The sequence below is a fragment of the Scyliorhinus canicula genome, chromosome 11 (assembly GCF_902713615.1).
Source record: "Scyliorhinus canicula chromosome 11, sScyCan1.1, whole genome shotgun sequence".
In the NCBI taxonomy this organism is placed as follows: domain Eukaryota; kingdom Metazoa; phylum Chordata; class Chondrichthyes; order Carcharhiniformes; family Scyliorhinidae; genus Scyliorhinus; species Scyliorhinus canicula.
Window position 1 is genome coordinate 46,836,686 of NC_052156.1, and position 17,868 is coordinate 46,854,553.

The window sequence follows — 17,868 nt, forward strand, 5'->3', positions numbered from 1 at the left end:
ATATTTATTTTGTTTATTGAATTTAAATTGCCCAGTTACCATGGTGAGATTTGTGACTGATAAAGATTACATTTCCAGGCCAATTGATGACCAACAAAAGGTCACTTATCACCTCCACTGTTACTTCATGGGTGGCAGGCTGAAGCCATCAATGGGTTGGAACCCCGACAGATTAAACTGCTCGGCCTTTGGGTGAGAAAGGGGAGAGATGCCTCCTTTACAGGCATGCTGTTTTGGCCAGAGGCCCTCACCCAAGCCTGGCCCCGAGCTCCTCCATCTCCCTCGCCGTGTGGTAACCTGCGCAAACGGTGAACATTGCTGGAGACTGCATGAACCTCCAACAATGGCGTCTGCTCCTGGTGGCACTCCAGGGATTAAAGAGGTGCCCTTGCAGGTAAGACATCCTCCCCCGATAGAGGTGGAAATCTTGCTTCAAGATAATCAAAGAACATCAAATCTCTGTGGGGCCATGGGATTGGGCAAGACCAGAAGATACGCCTGCTTTTGCATCTCCTATGGCACCGGCTCACTGTTACATAATCCAACACCATCTCTCCAAAGCATCAGTCCAGTCCTCTGGATTACTAGTCCAGTAACAGTATCTTGATTCAACAGTTCACAGCGCACCTATGGTGAAAACTATGCCAACACTTGAAGACCCATTCTGAGACAGTAGTTCAGCTGCCTGGCATACAAAACTGAACGAATCATCCTTCTGTATTCCCTTCTTGCTTGTCTCAGCGGTGTCTTTGCTTGGCCGAGTGTTGTTAAGGAATGGCTACCACTAGGATATTGAATGGTTGGTGGAAATCTGCACATCTTCAATGGGGGATATTCACATGGCGTTACAGGACAACTTTCAGCAGCCCTGGGCCTTTAGGGCTCAGCTTCAGTCTGCATCTTCTTGGCACGGAGGCAACAGTTTGAAGCTGGCTAGCTGAAAGGCAAAAGCAGAGGTGTTGGTGGAAGAGTAGTGGTGGAAGCGCAGATGCTCTTATCTCCAGAACCAACAACTGGTGGAAGCTTCTCTCTGTCACTGCCATTCTTCGGAGTACTGATTCAGTACCCTGGTGACCAGTCGGAATTCAGATTGCTGTTCTGTTGTGAGAGCCTCAATATGCCTTTTGAGCACGGCTATCTGCAGCCATGCTGGCACAAAAGTGTGTTTGCATGGCTACAAACTGGTGTCACATGATTTCAGTCTGAGTTTCCACTGCAGCTTCAAGATGTTGGGTCACCTCTACTTCTGCTACTATAGAAGCTGAGATATTGGCCACCAGACACTGCATCATGGCTGGGTCTGCAAATGCTGTCAAAAGAGCTGGCCATCACTTGTACGCTGGAAAGAATGGGCTCCAAGCTTTGTGTGAAACCCAGCACCATGTTGAAACCAGACTTCTCCATGCTCCTTGTCATTGGCAATAATAGGCTATGTGGCTGGTCTGCCAATGCACAAATGATGCTCTGAATGCATGCCCATGTGCGCTCTCCCATACACCGCCTTAGTGAAGTCCTCATCTGAATCCTCTGCAGCAGAACTCATTTGCGACATAGCCATCCAGTAAGCTACCACATGTGCACCCTTTCTCCATGCCCTGGGTGGCTTGCCGCATGCTGATCCCAAATCTGTGCCTTCCTCTAAACATACACTCCATGCCAATGTCTGAGCTGATGGTTACGATTGCCAGATTAAAGGCCAGCATGGCGGTGCAGTGGTTAGCACAGCTGCCTCACGGCACCGAGGTCTCCGGTTCGATCCCGACTCTGGGTCACTGCCCGTGTGGAGTTTGCACGTGCTCCCCGTGTTTGCATGGGTTTCGCCCCCACGACCGAAAGATGTGCAGGGTAGGTAGATTGGCCACGTTAAATTGCCCCTTAATTGGAAAAAAAATGAATTGGGTACTCTAAATTTAAAAAATGATTGCCAGATCAAGTGACAGTGCTCCTTCATTCGATATCTTTATTAAAAATGATTCAAGGAATGTGAGTTTTACTGGCTGGGCCAGCATTTAATGCCCATCCCGAATTGAGAAGGCAGTGGTGAGCTGCCTTCTTGAACTGTTCCAATCCATGCAGTGTAGGTATGGCCACAGTGCTGTTCGGGAGGCAGTTCCAGAATTTTGACTCTGCGGCAGTGAAGGAACAGCGTTATATTCCCAAGTCAGGATGGTGTTCACATTATTCAAGGTGAGGCTGCACTGGCTGGTGAGATGGCAAATCTTGGGGATCTGAAAGCAACAATGCAGATGAGGAGGGGGGGGGGGGGTTTGGGTGAGGGATGGAGGGAAATTTGGAAAGCAATAGACTCTTGATCACACTATTAACAAATCGCACTTGATGTCAGATCGCAAGATGAGATTGATGTGGATTTTGAGGAGGTGCCTCAGATAGGTCCATAACAGATGCAATACCAGATACAGTGGCCTCAGTCAGTCTCAATCTTGTATTGCAGAGCAACATCTACGCCAAAGGATTCAAGCATGCCTGCCGTCTGCTACACTCTCCATTATTTTGTGGCTTTGTCTTGCGAAATGGGAGAAAAATGTCAAAGAGTGTATCTGGGTGGTGTGTCAGTCATCACTGAATAGCTGGAAATGTGTCAAAGCTGCGTGAGAACTTGGGATCCCCTTTCTCTGTCATGTGGCTCAATGTGCAGTCTCCTTTCTTCCATCAAGGGCTTTCTGAGATTCTAGCAGCTGTTGAGCATGCATTCAGTTGGTAACGGTTTTGCCACTAAACTGTACACTATGATCATGCTGATGAGAAGGCAGCATAAAATCAATATTATACCTGCCTCAACTCATATTGGCACCGGACAATTGCTAATTGCAATCTTTTTTAGCCCCTCGTGTACTTTTTTGTTAAGTCAGAGATTATTAAGAGGAGATCTAATAGATATATTTAAAATTATGAGAGGTTTGGTCAGATAAACAGGAAATAATAATTTCCATTGGTTACTGAGCCTGTAATCGGAGATCATAAATCCAAGGTCAATAATGAAATTAGGGAATCTTCTTGTAGGCATATTAAATATAGCATTGGAAGCAGAATGCACAATAGCTTTGAAAATAGAAGTAGATAAATAGTTAAGAAAGAAAGAGGTTTACATGATGCATGGTTTCAAAATGACTGAGATCCCTAGAGGAGACCGTTTAATAGCAATTGCACCACATGGAATACAACTCCAATGTAATTTTTTGCACAGTTTAAAAAATTCTCATGATTTATTGACCTTCCACTGATGGAACTTATTTCATTGTTTGGAGAAAGCAGGCATTCCTGCCTGTGAGCTCAATTTATTTAACATCTATTGCTTTGGAGGATATATCCAGAGCTCTCAGTTGATTTGGAAAGTTTATATTTGCAGCTCGGCAGCATCAATAAAGTGTCGCTGGCATTTGAGTGGCCACTGATCACAGGGTAATTGCAGCCTGACATGATCTGCTTATTTCACTTCAAAAACAGTAGCACACACTGTTCCATGATCTTGTGCTCAATAACGCTTTTTCCACCGAAAAAAGTTTCAAGGCAACTTGGTAACATCCAAGATTGAATCCTAGCACTTCATAGACTTTGTGATAGTCGGGAACAGGGATCAAAAAGTTGGGCAAATTACATATGCTATAGTTACAGTCGATGAATGCAGGACTGACCACCGTTCGGTATTGGCACCCAAGACATCCCCCAGAAGGCTGTCTTGAAGAAGGTTTGAGGTCAATGGCCTGCCAAATGACACAAAGCTGAAGGAATTTCAGCAACAAATCAATCAAAAGCTACAGGAATGGATGATCACCCCTTCAGGTAACATCCAAGATGACCAGCAATCATTGCAATTCATCATCACTCACACCTGCCAAGATATCCTCAGATGCACCACAGAAAGCACCAAGACCAGTTTGATGAGAGTGATATAGAAATATGCAAACTAATCAATTGTCAATGAACGACATTCCAAACCTGGTGACAGGATTCAAACTCCACAGAAAATAATCTCTCCCACCAGACTGCTAATGTTGATGTTCAAAGAAGAATCTGTAATTTGAAGAATAAATGGTTAACAGAAACAGCTGAGGAAATTTAATTCCTTGCTTAAAAGCATGACACACAAGCAACTTTTTTCAAGGCAATCAAAGAGAGCTATGGATCCTCAACACACAGACCAGCATGATGAATAAATGGCAAGATACTCCCTAACAACATGTACAATATCACTACCCACTGGAATGAGCACTTTGTCGAACTACTTAATCTGAACTCCACAGTGGATTGCCACCTTCTGGAAAACCTCCCACATCATACAATCAGAAGTGAGCTTGGCAATCATCCAGTGCTCGATGAAGTGATAACTACTGTCAACTGATGAAAAGCAAAAGACCTTTTGGTTCTGGCAATATTCCTGCGGACGTACTGAAACAAAGGGGAGACATACTGATCTCTTGGATACATGTCCTATTTGTGAAGGTCTGAAGTAGAAATCAGAGATGTCATGGTGAGCACAAACTTCAAGAAAGGAGACATGTCAGACTATTGGCTTAGTATTGCTCTCAGCTGTTGGCAAAGTCCCAGCTCAGTTATTTCTTCATCACTTTTCGCCATTTGCAGAGAAGATTCTTCCAGAGTCCCAAGGTTACTTTCAACCCATCAGAGAAACAGTCAACATGAACTTCACAGCATACCAACTTCAGGAAAAGCACAAAGATCGTTGTCCGTTATTTTCTTTGATGTAACAATAACCTTTGACATGATGAATAGAAATGTGCTTTGGAAGATGCCCAATATAGATGCCCAGCTAAATTCACAAACATTATCAGTCCCCTACATGACAATATACAAATAAGAGTATCGTGCAATGGCGCCACCTCAGACCAATTTATCATCAGAGCAGCCATCACACAGGATTGTGTCATCGCTAGTTTCAATCTTTCTTGCAGCAATGCTATAACTTGGCTCCCCCGAGGTGTTGCAGTGACCTATTGCACCGATAAACTCGTCAATCGCAACTGGTTGACGACCAAATTCAAGAGCGCAACCATTTCTGTAATTTATTTAATAAAAGCCAACTGCGGTTGCTGGAATCCGAAACCAAAAGAGAAAATTCTGGAAACTCTCAGCATCTGTAGGGCGAGAAAAGAGCTAACGTTTCGAGTCCAGATGCCCCTTTGTCAAAGCTAAAAGACATACAAAATGGGTGATATTTATACTGTGGGGTGAGGGAATGAAAGATGAGTCATATCCACAGAAACCAAGGGAAAACAGTGCTAATAGCCTCAGAAACCAAGGGAAAAGAGTGTTCATGATAGTCCCCAGAGAGAATAAAAGGTGTGAAAGGCAAGACAGCAGAGAAACTAAAATCCGAGGGTAAGCTGTGACAGATGTACCTGGCTTCTCATATCTTGGAAGCTATCTATCCTGATAAGTTGATATTGATGAAGATGAACATGACTGAATTAGCTCAGTCAATGTTATATTACGTATTTTGAGATTTGATATCAGACCCAACACAGTGGTTCTCCCCATGGTTTTCTATGGTGTTGAAGTTTGGACAGCTTACATTCGCTACATCAGGCGCTAAAGCAAAAACATCAACGCTACCTTAGAAGGATAAAATGAATCAAGAGCAAGAACAAACAGAAACATCCTCCAAAGTGCAGCCACACAAAGTATAGAGACCTTGATAATCTCACATCAGCTGAGATGGTTATCATCAGGATGCCAGACTCAAGACTACATTCAGAACTACATCATGGCATCCATTCACACGAGTGCCAATGGAAACATTTCAGAGACAATCTCAAGACCTATGCGGAAGTCTGCTATATCAACATCAAGACATGGGAAGAAATGCCCAAATGTAACCAAAATAGTGGTCAGCACGGTAGCACAATGGTTAGCACAGTTGCCTCACAGTTCCAGGGTCCCAGGTTCGATCCCCTGCTGGGTCACTGTTTGTATGGAGTCTGCACATTCTCCCCGTGTCTGCATGGGTTTCCTCCGGGTGCTCCGGTTTCCTCCCACAGTCCGAAGATGGGCAGATTAGGTAGATTGGCTATGCTAAATTGCCCTTTGTGTCCAAAAAAGGGTAGGTGGGGTTACGGGGATCGGGTGGAGGTGTAGGGATAGGGAGCTATGGGCTTCGGTCTTTTTCCAAGGGCCAGTGCAGACTCGATGGCCTTCTTCTGCACCATAAATTCTATGATTCTATGATGAGTCATTAACAAAAATGGAGTTGAGACTTTCCAACCAACAAGAGAAAGAACAGCGAGTGAGAGGGAAAGTGAGGACAACTCAACTATCTGCAACCACCTCTACCAATATTCTCACTTTGTGATGGCCTTTTTTGTGATAGCCACTTTGGTAGTGTGGTAGCACTCATAATCCATCTGTGAACTCACACCCAACACTGATACCACATTTCCACCCAATCATCTGTGAGGAAGAAACATCCATAACACAATGCATGGCGAATGTTTGACAGGCAATGTATTTATGATAATAATTATCACATGTGGATATCCAGGCATATTACAGATCATAACTGACCGAGCCGAATTGTGGAACAAACTCAAAGGGCTGAATGGCCCACTCCTCTTGTAATGTGACATTTCAGCCCAGTTTTCCTGCATGTGGCTGGCATTGTAGCAAGCATTGAATTTAAAACTGATTCTTATTCTGGTGTTTCTATCAATTATCCATGGGAGTCAGCAAAACATTTCAGAGTTTTATATCCTTGATGGCTTGTATGTGGTCAGTTGTCACCCAAAAAAAACAGAATTAATTGTGTCATCCATTTTTGGGCAAATTATGTGTAGGAATAGATTGGATGGACCAGTGATATTTTCTCATTCCAAACATTTTTATGTCTTGCTATATCTAATGCTGGCTATTGGAAGATATAATTTTATTACCTAAAGTTTTTGCTTTGTCTGTGTTTTCTGAATTGCACGTATGTTTTAAAATGCAAAGGGAGGTGAAGAAAATTATGGGAACGATAATGGAGTATGATGAGAGCCTTGCAAACAGGATCAAGGGTAATACCAGGGGGTTTTAAATGAATAAAACAAGATAAGGAGAGTGCTAATGGAAGAATTGAGCCTTAAAAACATATTACAGTATGACCGTAATAGAGGATAAGGACATAGCAGAACTGAACATTTTGCTTCAGGTTTCAGAGAAGAAAATGACATGAAAAGTACAAGGAGGGCCACAGATTAGTGACAGGCAGAATTGTATAGGCATAGAGGAAAACTGTAATTGAATAAACTAATAGGATATAAACCAAACAAATCTTTCAACCTGAACAGTCAGCACCCGAGGGAATAAATATAATCAGATGAGGATATTGGGAAACGCTAGTTATAATCCTCCAAAACCAACTAGATTTGGGCAGCAGCAGGAGATTGAAAAGAAGCAACATTACTCCGTAACTCAAAGAAAGAAGAAACACTAAATAATAAAGACTAGTGAATTCCACACTCCATAAATAAGCAAAAGTCTTCCTCTTTCCCAATCTTTCAGAAAAACTGCTTGAATTAACTCTCCAAATTTCTTTATCCAATTTATCTTTTTGTGAAATAACTTTTTTGATTATGCATGTTTTTAGGATATTAATAGAAGTAACCTAAAGATTCAAATTCATATTTTGTAAATTATGTTAAAATTTCAATTTGACTTTCTGTGCTCTGGTTTCCAAGTGCTCTTCTCCTTTCCATCCTTTCCATGCTGCCAAAGGCAGCTTGTCTGCAGCTTTTGTGCTTCCATCTAAACTGCAATGATTCAAGAAAATATGATGTATTGTTAATAAAATACTGTTGGTAATCCTTGATTGTTTGTCAATAACTATACTACAGGTTTGTATTAGCATCCATGGTTCGGGTAGTGGTTGGGGTAACATAATGGTGTTGTCACTGGATTAGTAATTCAGAGGCCCACATAATGCTCTGGAGACCAGGGTCTGAATTCCACAATGGCAGATGGTGGGATTTTAATTCGATAAAAATCTGGAATTGAAAGTCCAAATGATGACCATTGTCAATTGCTGTAAAAAATCTATCTGGTTCACTAATGCCCTTTTGGGGAGGAATCTGCTGTCTTCACCTGGTCTGGCCTATATGTGACTTCAGTTTCACAGCAATGTAGTTGACTCTTAACTACCCCTCAGTTCAATTCGGAATAGGCAGGAAATACTGGCCTTGCCAGCAACACCCACATTCAATTCATGGAAAATTTGAATTGTTGGAAGTATCTGAATTTTGCAATTAATGTCCAAAGCTTAATCCTGCTTGTATGCATTTTGATGTACCCCAGCATATATGTCCAGTCAGGGGAAAATTGCACATCAGAAGTGAGGGACAGCACTGAATATTTGCAAGTATTCCTTCAACATGGTACATTTTAAAATCATGCATACTTTTTGACCAAGTAAGGGTTAATTAAGTGACTTCAATTGTTCGTTGTTCAGCCTTTGTACATTGTAATTCCTGGTCATGTGTTCTGGTAATTATGATTGAGTTCTGCTTGGCAAAATTTTAAATATTTGCAAAGTATAGCACTTAGCCCATTAATCTTTATTATAGGAAAAAATTATTTAACCAAATACACCATAGCTTTTAGTGAATGTACTGACATATTGATTCTCCTGCTTCCCAGCTAGCTGGTCCATTAAAATCTACAGTGTGATGACACATAGCTGTGTTCTTTGGATGTTTGACCCGAGGAGAAGTGCCGGTAAACCTGCTCACTATCCACACTTTGATGGGGAAGCGTGATAACATAGCACTTCAGTTCCCGTACCCCTTATAATGAAGGAGCTATATGCAGGTTTGTATCTACAATCTTTCACACAATGAAGTGCTGATTTCAGCTGTTTCATATGGGGGCTGCTGATGGAAGGCTGCGTTCTATCTTCCCCATCAATAACAGAAAGGGAAAGATCCGAAGGAGTTAACCCAACCTGCCCTTGTACAATTCCCAGCAGATTTTACGGCAATATCAGCACAGCCTTATGCAAAAATCTAGCATTTTGGTTGGAGCTTGTGTTTTCTTATTCTTTTTTGTGCACAAAAGCATTTTGCTTAATTTTTGTGTTCTAATCTCAAGGCAGGGGATGGTACCACTTGGATATGCAATACTTTCCTATATTAAGAAGCCAGTTTTGCTTTCAGGTCCTCCATATCAGGTATAGTTCAATCAGCTGTACACTAAATCTCACTCTGCTTTGACCCAACAATGTACTGTAGGCTCAAAATTAGCATGCCATCCTCAGCCTCTACTGCACCAATGTGATCTTTGTTTCTCATAATTGACCTGTCTTATCACCTGAAATGGCCAATTAAATCATGGGCAATTTGGTACAGTGTACTTGTGCAAATTGAGAATTGCCTGAAGAAAGCCTGCATTTTTGCCGAGCACTCTACAAGGAGTCCTTCTTATCATTAATCTGAGGGATATTTAAGCAAAGGTTCCTTAATTTAAAAGCCTAACCCACATTTTTACACAATACATATCAATTGGTGTTACAGGAGGTGCAGTATCCAGGTTATCTAAAGTAATTGCTTGCAGAATCTTGGATTTATCAGTTTCTAAAAGCTGAAAAGTGGCACTAATTTAACTATATTTTCTGTTCTGTTAAAACATATGACTAGTGGACAACTTGGTTCAGGATGGTGGGGTACTAATACGGTGCTCCCCAAGGATCTGTGCTGTCAGCTTTTCACCCATCTAATAATGACTTGGGTGAAGCAATAAAAAATTCATCCAAGTTTGCAGAGTACACCACATTAGGAGCCATGGCAAGTTGTGTAGAAGGGGCCAGTAAATTGCAAAAAGACATTGACCAGTTAAGTGGGTAGGCAAAACTATGGCAGATGAGCAGATGGATTTCAATGTGGATGAATGTGAGATCATTTAATGTGGATCCAAGAAAGATGAATCAGATTTTCTAAATGGAAAGAGACGAGAAAAATAGAACGAGATCTCCCAGTTGTTCGCGTCTGCGGGATCTTCCATTCCCGCTGACAGCGGACCCTGCCATGGGTTTCCCGAAGGTGTTGGGTACATTGAATAGAAAATCCCATTCACAGCGGCGGGACCAGAAGATCCCGCCGCCAGCCAACAGCGGATCGGCTCCTGCTGCTGGGAAACACCACAGGGGGAGGCCAGAGAATCCTGCTTTATAGGTTTTGGCGGATAAAGGGATTTAAGTGTACATTACACAAATGATTGACTGAAACTTTATCAGGAAATGTGTGGAGTGCTGCATTCAATTTTGCAGAGTGCACCTCAGGAAAGGTATGTTTGTCTTGAGGAGTGTGCAGTGTAGGTTCATCAGAATGATTCTGCGTTTAACGGTTAAATAGTGCAGTTCATTGCATTATTTCTTTGAGTGTAGATGTTGAGGGATGATCTACATGATAAAGGAATTCCATAGATAGACACTGAGAAACAATTATTTGTCGTGGGAAAATGCAGAACATGAGAAAATGCAGAACATGGGACTATCATCAAATTAGATCTGGGCCAGTTCGGAGTAAAATTACAATGCATTTGGTCACACAAATGATGGTTAAAATCTGGAACTCACTCCCCGAAATGATTGTGGCTACTGAATGAAGTGAAATTTTTAAGCATTAGTTTGTTTTTGCTGGACATGTCTGCTGACAAATTAGGTAGGAATTTCGAGGGATATGGAGCAAAGATGGGCAAATTAATTCAATTGAATTGCTAAATAGGCTTGAATAGCTCACTCCTGTTCTTATGTTGCTGTGATTGAAATTTTTAAAGCAGTTTGGTTTCCTCGTGTTTCAGTTGGTTACTTGCAGTCAATAAGAAAATAAGTAGATGTGGTGTTCTTTACTTATTTAGGATGGTAGGCATAATGTTCCACAAAGACCACAGTATAGCTTTTACTTAAACAAAGCTATGATTTTATTTACAATACTAAACTGGGTTTCGATACCTAGTCCTTTAGAATACAGAATTGATCAATAATATCTAACTACACGCATCTACTGCTAATCTCACGACTGGTATAAATATAATCTAACCTTCTCACACTGACTGCACTTATGACCTTCACTAGCTGTCTCCTGCATACACTCCTCCTCTAAAGTCAAGCATCGCTGCTTTATATATTAGTATCTGAAGCTCCCTCTAGTGGCTATTCATGGTACTACATTAACCCTTGTAATGCTGATAGTCATGATAATACCACAGTAGAAAAAAAATATATATTTAAATTTAAAGTAGGAAAATATATACATTTCTAGTTGTAGTGCTGCATATACTCAGGTAATCGCTGATCCTGCACATTTGTCCAAAACAAAATGTCATATATCTTGTGTATAAGTTGACCTGTGATTTTGAGGGATGGAACAGTGTGTTATCAATGCAATGATAAATAACTTCTACTATCAGTTTTAATTCCTTGATACTATGGTCATATCTACTAATTCTTGTGGATTATATACATTTTTCTTATATTTTCCCCCACTACATCGATTTATATTACATCCTATAAAATAGTTTGAAAGGTGGGAAAACATAAATTTCGAACTGGATTATCTAAAAACCAGCAAATGCTGCCAGTCAGAAACAAGGTGTGCACACGTTACGCCTCGGTTCTGTTCCCTGAATATTTGACAATATGGTATCAAGAAGGGACAGCAGTGTGAACGTCTATGCTCCGAATAGGGATGATGTGGAATTTATGAGACGCATGCTAGGCAAAATCCCGGACTTAGAGTCACACCACCTGATCATGGGGGGAGACTTTAACACAGTCATCGACCCCGAGCTGGACCGGTCGAAGTCCAGGACAGGGAAGCGACCAGCAGTGGCGAAGGAACTGAAGGGTTTTATGGAGCAGATGGGGTGGGGGGTGGGGGGGGGGGGGGGGGGGGGTGGGGGGGGGGGGGGGTGGGGGGGGGGGGGGGGGGGGGGGGGGATCCCTGGAGGTTCGCGCGGCCGAGAGCGAAGGAGTTCTCTTTTTTTCTCCCACGTTCATCAGGTTTATTCCCGCATAGACATCTTTGTCTTGAGCAAGGCGTTAATCCCAAAGGTGGCGGGGACAGAATACTCAGCAATCAGAGTCTCGGACCATGCCCCGCGCTGGGTGGACCTGCGGCTTAGTGAGGAAAGAGGGCAGCGCCCACTCTGGACACTGGATGTGGGGCTGCTGGCGTACGAAGACGTTTGCGGGCGGATCAGCAGGAACATCCAGGATTACCTGGAAACAAACGATACGGGTGAGGTAGCAGCGGCAACGGTCTGGGAGACTCTGAAGGCAGTTGTCAGAGGGGAAATCATCTCAATTCGATCCCATAGGGAAAAGAGAGAAAGAGCTGAGAGGGAGAGATTGGTGGAAGAGAGACTCCGAGTGGACAGGAGATACGCGGAGGCCCCCGACGCTGGGCTACTGAGGGAGCGGCAGAGTCTGCAGGCGGAGTTTGAACTGCTGACCACAGCGAAAGTGATAGCACAGCTGAGGGGGGCAAGGGGGGCAGTCTATGAGTACGGGGAGCAAGCGAGTAGAATGCTGGCACACCAACTGCAAAAGAGGGAGGCGGCCAGGGAAATCGGGGGAGTAAAGAATAAGGAGGGTAACACGATCTTGGATCCAGGGGGGGTGAACGGAGTCTTTAAGGACTTCTATAGCAAACTATACAAGTCGGAGCCCCCGAAGGGAGCGGAAGGGATGAGGCAATTTTTGGACCAGTTGAGGTTTCCAAAGGTGGAGGAGGACCTGGTGAAGGGGCTGGGAGCCCCGATTGAATTGGAGGAGACTGTCAAGGGTATAGAGGGCATGCAATCGGATAAAGCCCCGGCGCCGGACGGTTACCAGGTAGAATTCTACAAGAAATTTTCGGAAATATTGAGCCCACTCCTGATGAGGACCTTCAATGAGACTAGAGAGAAAGGAACCCTCCCCCCAACAATGTCACAGGCTTTGATCTCACTCATTCTTAAATGATGGAAGGACCCGGAACATTGTGGGTCATACAGGCCGATTTCGCTTTTAAACGTGGATGCCAAATTGCTAGCTAAGATTCTGGACACAAGAATTGAGGATTGCGTCCCAGGGGTGATAGAGGAAGACCAGACTGGGTTTGTTAAAGGCAGACAACTCAATAGCAATGTCCGGAGACTTTAGAATATTATTATGATGCCCTCAGAAGGAGGGGAGGCGGAAGTGGTAACAGCGATGGACACAGAGAAAGCCTTTGACCGGGTGGAGTGGGAGTACCTCTGGGAAACGCTGGGGAGGTTCGGGTTTGGTGAGGGCTTTATTGGCTGGGTGAAATTGCTGTACCACGCGCCTGTAGAAAGTGTATGTACAAACAGGCTGAGGTCAGGGTACTTCGAGCTTCACCGGGGAACGAGGCAGGGTTATCCCCTCTCCCTGTTACTATAGAACCACTAGCTATGGTGCTGAGAACCTCGAGGGACTGGCGGTGACTGGTTCCGGGGGGGGGGGGGGGGGGGGGGGGGGTGGAGTGGAACATCAGGTCTCTCTATACGCGGATGATTTGCTCCTGTACATTTCGGACCCTGTGGAGGGGATGGGGGAGGTTCTGCGGATCCTGAGGGATTTTGGTAGTTTTTCAGGGTACAAACTGAACATGGGAAAGAGCGAGTTCTTTGTGATCCAGGCCAAGGGGCAGGAGCAGTGACTGAAAGAGCTGCTGCTCAGGATGGTAGAGAAAAGTTTTCGTTACCTGGGTATACAGGTGGCCAGGAAATGGGATGTCCTGCACAGGCTCAACCTGACCCAGTTGGTGGAGCAAATGGAAGGGGACTTTAAAAGGTGGGACATGCTCCCGCTGTCTCTGGCAGGGAGGGTGCAGACCGTGAAAATGACTGTCCTCCCCATATTTTTGTTTGTCTTTCAGTGCCTCCCCATCTTCATCCCTAAGGCCTTTTTTAAGCGGGTGAGTAGGATCATTACGGGCTATGTGTGGTCGAATAAGACCCCGCTGGTAAGGAGATCGCTGTTGGAGTGCAGTCCGGGGTGGGGTGTTGGGGGGGGGGGGGGGGGGGGTTGGCGCTGCTGAACTTTCGCAACTACTACTGGGCGGCCAATATAGCTATGATTAGGAAGTGGGTGATGAGGGCGGGAGGGGGGGGGGGGGGGGGGCGTGGGAGCAGCTGGAGGCGGTGTCATGTAAAGGTACTAGTCTGGGAGCTTTGATAACGGCTCCTTTGCCATTCTCGCCGACCCATTACTCCACAAGTCTGGTGTGGTGGTGGCGACACTGCGGATCTGGGGACAGTGGAGGAGGTACAGGAAGGTGGAGGGAGCGTCGGTCTGGACCCCGATATGCAACAATTACAGGTTTGTCCCAGGTAGGATGGATGGTGGGTTCCAGAGCTGGCAGAGGGCAGGCATCAGAAGGATAGAAGGCCTGTTCATAAATGGAAGCTTTCCCAGTTTGAAGGCGCTGGAGGACAAATTTAATCTGCCGCCAGGAAAGCCCTTTAAATATCTGCAAGTACGAGCCTTCCTGAAAAAGCAGGTAATGGCCTTTCTGACGCTGCCTCCACTGAGGTACAGGACAGGGTGGTCTCCGGCACCTGGGTGGGGGAGGGGAGGGTGTCTGATATCTACCAGGGACTACAGGAGGCAGAGGAAACCCCGGTGGAGGAGCTCAAGGGCAAGTGGGAGGAGGAGCTAGGTGAGGAGTTGGAAGCGGGTCTGTGGGCCGAGGTCCTGGGCCGGGTTAATTCCTCCTCATCATGTGCCAGGCTCAGTCTAATTCAATTTAAAGTGGTCTACCGGGCACACATGACGGCAGCGAGAATGAGCAAGTTTTTTGGGGTAGAAGACAATTGTATGAGGTGCAAGGGCAGCCCTGAAAACCATGTCCACATGTTTTGGGCATGCCCGGAGCTTAGAGTGTTCTGGCAAGGGTTCGCGAGGGCAATGTCCAAGGTGCTTAACACACGGGTGGTACCAAGTCCAGAGATAGCGATCTTTCGAGTGTCAGAAGACCCGGGAGTTCAGGGGGCGAAAGAGGCCGATGTCTTGGCCTTTGCCTCCCTAGTAGCCCCGAGACGGATTTTATTAATGTGGAGGGACTCGAAGCTCCCGAGTGTAGAGACTTGGGTTACCGACATGGCTGGGTTTCTCAGCCTCAAGAAAATAAAGTCTGCCTTAAGGGGGTCTATGCTAGGGTTCTCTCGGAGGTGGCAGCCGTTCGTCGACTTTCTCGGGGAAAATTAAAATGTCAGCAGCAGCAGCAATCCATGGGGTGGTGGTTGGGGAGGTGGGGGGGGGGGGGGGTGGGTGGGGTGTGAGTGCTTCATTGGGATGGAGTGGGAAGACTGGGCCACGTGGGGTAATGTCTATTTAATTGTTATTGTATGTTCTCTTTTTGCACTATGTTAATGTTCACTCTAGTTTGTTTTGTTATTATGGCTACTACTGTTTTATTATGAAAAATTCTGCAAAACCTTAATAAAAATACTTTTAAAAAAAAAAAGAAGGAACAGCAGATAAACAGCCCAGTTCAAACTTAAAGTCGTTGAGTTTGCAGAGTGGACAAATAATTGTGCAGCAGCTACAAAATTCAAAAATGAGAGAAGAAAGTTGGAGATTGGAGGATACTTTGCACGCAGCTTAGGCAGACATATGCAAACCAAGAAAAGCCAACAAGTGGCCACAGTTAGAAAATAAAGTTGCAAAATATGTCAGTGAAAATCGCCAGAATGGACTCTGTTTCTCACAGATCTATCCGAACCTTTATCCTGAAACAAGCAAAAATATTAAGCATTATAGATGCCAAAGCCAGCTATGGGTAAACATTTTTGTACTGCGACAAAAGACCAAGATTTCACAATGTCTCTGTGATGTTTGTGCCTGAATGTTTTGTAAAGGGACTCTATTTTAGGTAAAAAGAAGTGCTCTATATAAAACATGTCAGTAGGGAGGCAGAGTCCCGGACGGAATTCTTTTTTGCAGAAAAGAATAAAAGGGGGCTTCCTGTTTTGGTGGGCAGTTTAGTTCAGAAGCGAATGTGCGTGTTTGTGTTGGTATCCTTTTTTAAAATAAATTTAGAGTACCAAATTAATTTTTTTTTCCAATTAACGGGCAATTTAACGTGGCCAATCCACCTACCCTGCACGTCTTTGGGTTGTGGGGGAGAAACCCACGCAAACGCTGGGAGAATGTGTAAACTCCACACAGTCAGTGACCCAGAGCCGGGATCGAACCTGGGACCTTGGCGGCGTGAGGCAGCAGTGCTATCGACTGTGCCACCGTGCTGCCCTGTGCTGGTATCCTTAATTGTTTCGAAGAGACAAATCATTTCAAATGACAATGAGGGCTAGATCATCATTAATTAGGGGCTTTCAAGGAGGCTTTTGATCTAGCTAGTATGGACTTTCCAATTTATGTGGAGCAAATGGAGCAGTTTTCCATTGCGAATGAGATTGAAGAGGAAAGGAGACCTAGGTGTTTCTTGAGGTAATCCGAATTAAAAACTTCATTTTACTGATAGACCTCACTGCCTCTAACAATCCAGCAGATAAAGTATTTTAAGGGCTTATGAACGTTTGGAAAAAGCCCTTCGATCCCAGACCAGCTGTTATTATCCACAGATTAAAGTTTCATCGAAGAGAACAGCACGAGGTTGAGTTAGTTCCCCAGTTCCTGGCTGAGTTGTGTGACTTTAAACGTTAACTGAAGAAGCTACGCTTAGATTTTGTGCAAAGAAATTAAACAATTCAGTGCAGGTTGTTGGCAGAGCTAGAGTTAACACTGAAGAAAGTGTTCGAGGCTGCACAAAGCTTACCAATGGCAGGGAAACAAACTGAATATTTGTAAGCGCATTTTAACAGTGGTGAAGTAAAAATAATAAAGTCAGGGAATACTCCCTTCCAAACATGTTACTGTTGTAATGGGAAAGAGCATAATGCAGACGCCTGTAAATAGAAAACCATTGATTGTCGCTCCTGTGGGGAAAAAGGGACATACACAGCATGCATGCAGATCTAAGGCTGATCACGAAAAAGCGGTACCGCCAGGGAAATGACATCATGAAGAGCACACAGACAAGTTGCGCATGAAAATAAACAAGTAGTTGAAAAAGATGCGTTACTTGGAAACAAAATACAAAAATAATGCGAGTACAGACGAGGCCGAAAGAGAAACAAACAGCAACAATGCAAAACAATAATTGTATTGTATTCGGTCTAATCTGAAACTTGATGAAGGACTGACATTGCCTAAATGTTTGAAATGGAGTGTGACACTGGCGCATCTGTTTCAGAGAAGACATGGGAGATAATTTTCAAGAAACGGCCATTGGAGAAAACGCTCCTCAAACATAGCACAAATACTGGTCAGCCTGTGAATATACTTGGAAAAATAATTAATTCAAGCTAAATATGGAGATCAGATAGCAAAGTTGTCACTTACAATTGAGAGAGGGGATCGCCCATCGCTTATGGGCAGTAACTGGCTAAAATGGTTCAGCTGGGTTGGAATAAAATAAAATGCATGGCAACTGCATGCTGCAGTCCTTGTTAGACAAGCATGTTGATTTATCCAAGGAAGGTCTTGAAGTTATTGAAAGACATTGAAGCCAAATGTACAGTGACGTCTGAAGCTCCACTAAGGTTCTTCAGACCACATTCAGTTCCCAACTCCATGTGACTAAAAATCGAGCAGGAACTAAGGGACTTGAAAACTTTCAGATAATTGAGAAAGTTGATAATGCAGAGTGGGCAGCTCCCATAGTCCGAGCAGTGTAGGATGATAGGTCTATCGGAATATTTGGTGACTATAAAATCAACATTAATCCTTCCCTGAAAATGTATCAGAACCCGTGATTGAAAATAGAGGACCTGTTTGCTGCTCTGAATGGAGGCGAA

General features: G+C 44.1%; 1 protein-coding gene across 2 annotated transcripts in view; it reads left to right on the top strand.

Annotated features, from left to right (window-relative positions):
• Positions 1–17,868, top strand: part of LOC119973064 (receptor-type tyrosine-protein phosphatase gamma-like) — a 1,019,600-nt gene that overhangs the window by 417,711 nt on the left and 584,021 nt on the right. Inside the window, exon 1 of one of the 2 annotated variants that reach the window (XM_038810526.1) lies at positions 8,784–8,817. The exons of the other annotated variant lie outside the window; for it this stretch is intronic. Coding sequence (XP_038666454.1) covers positions 8,799–8,817 — 19 coding nt within the window. The 5' untranslated portion in view covers positions 8,784–8,798. Of the gene's footprint in view, positions 1–8,783; positions 8,818–17,868 lie in introns of those variants that run through there. 2 annotated transcript variants of the gene reach the window in all.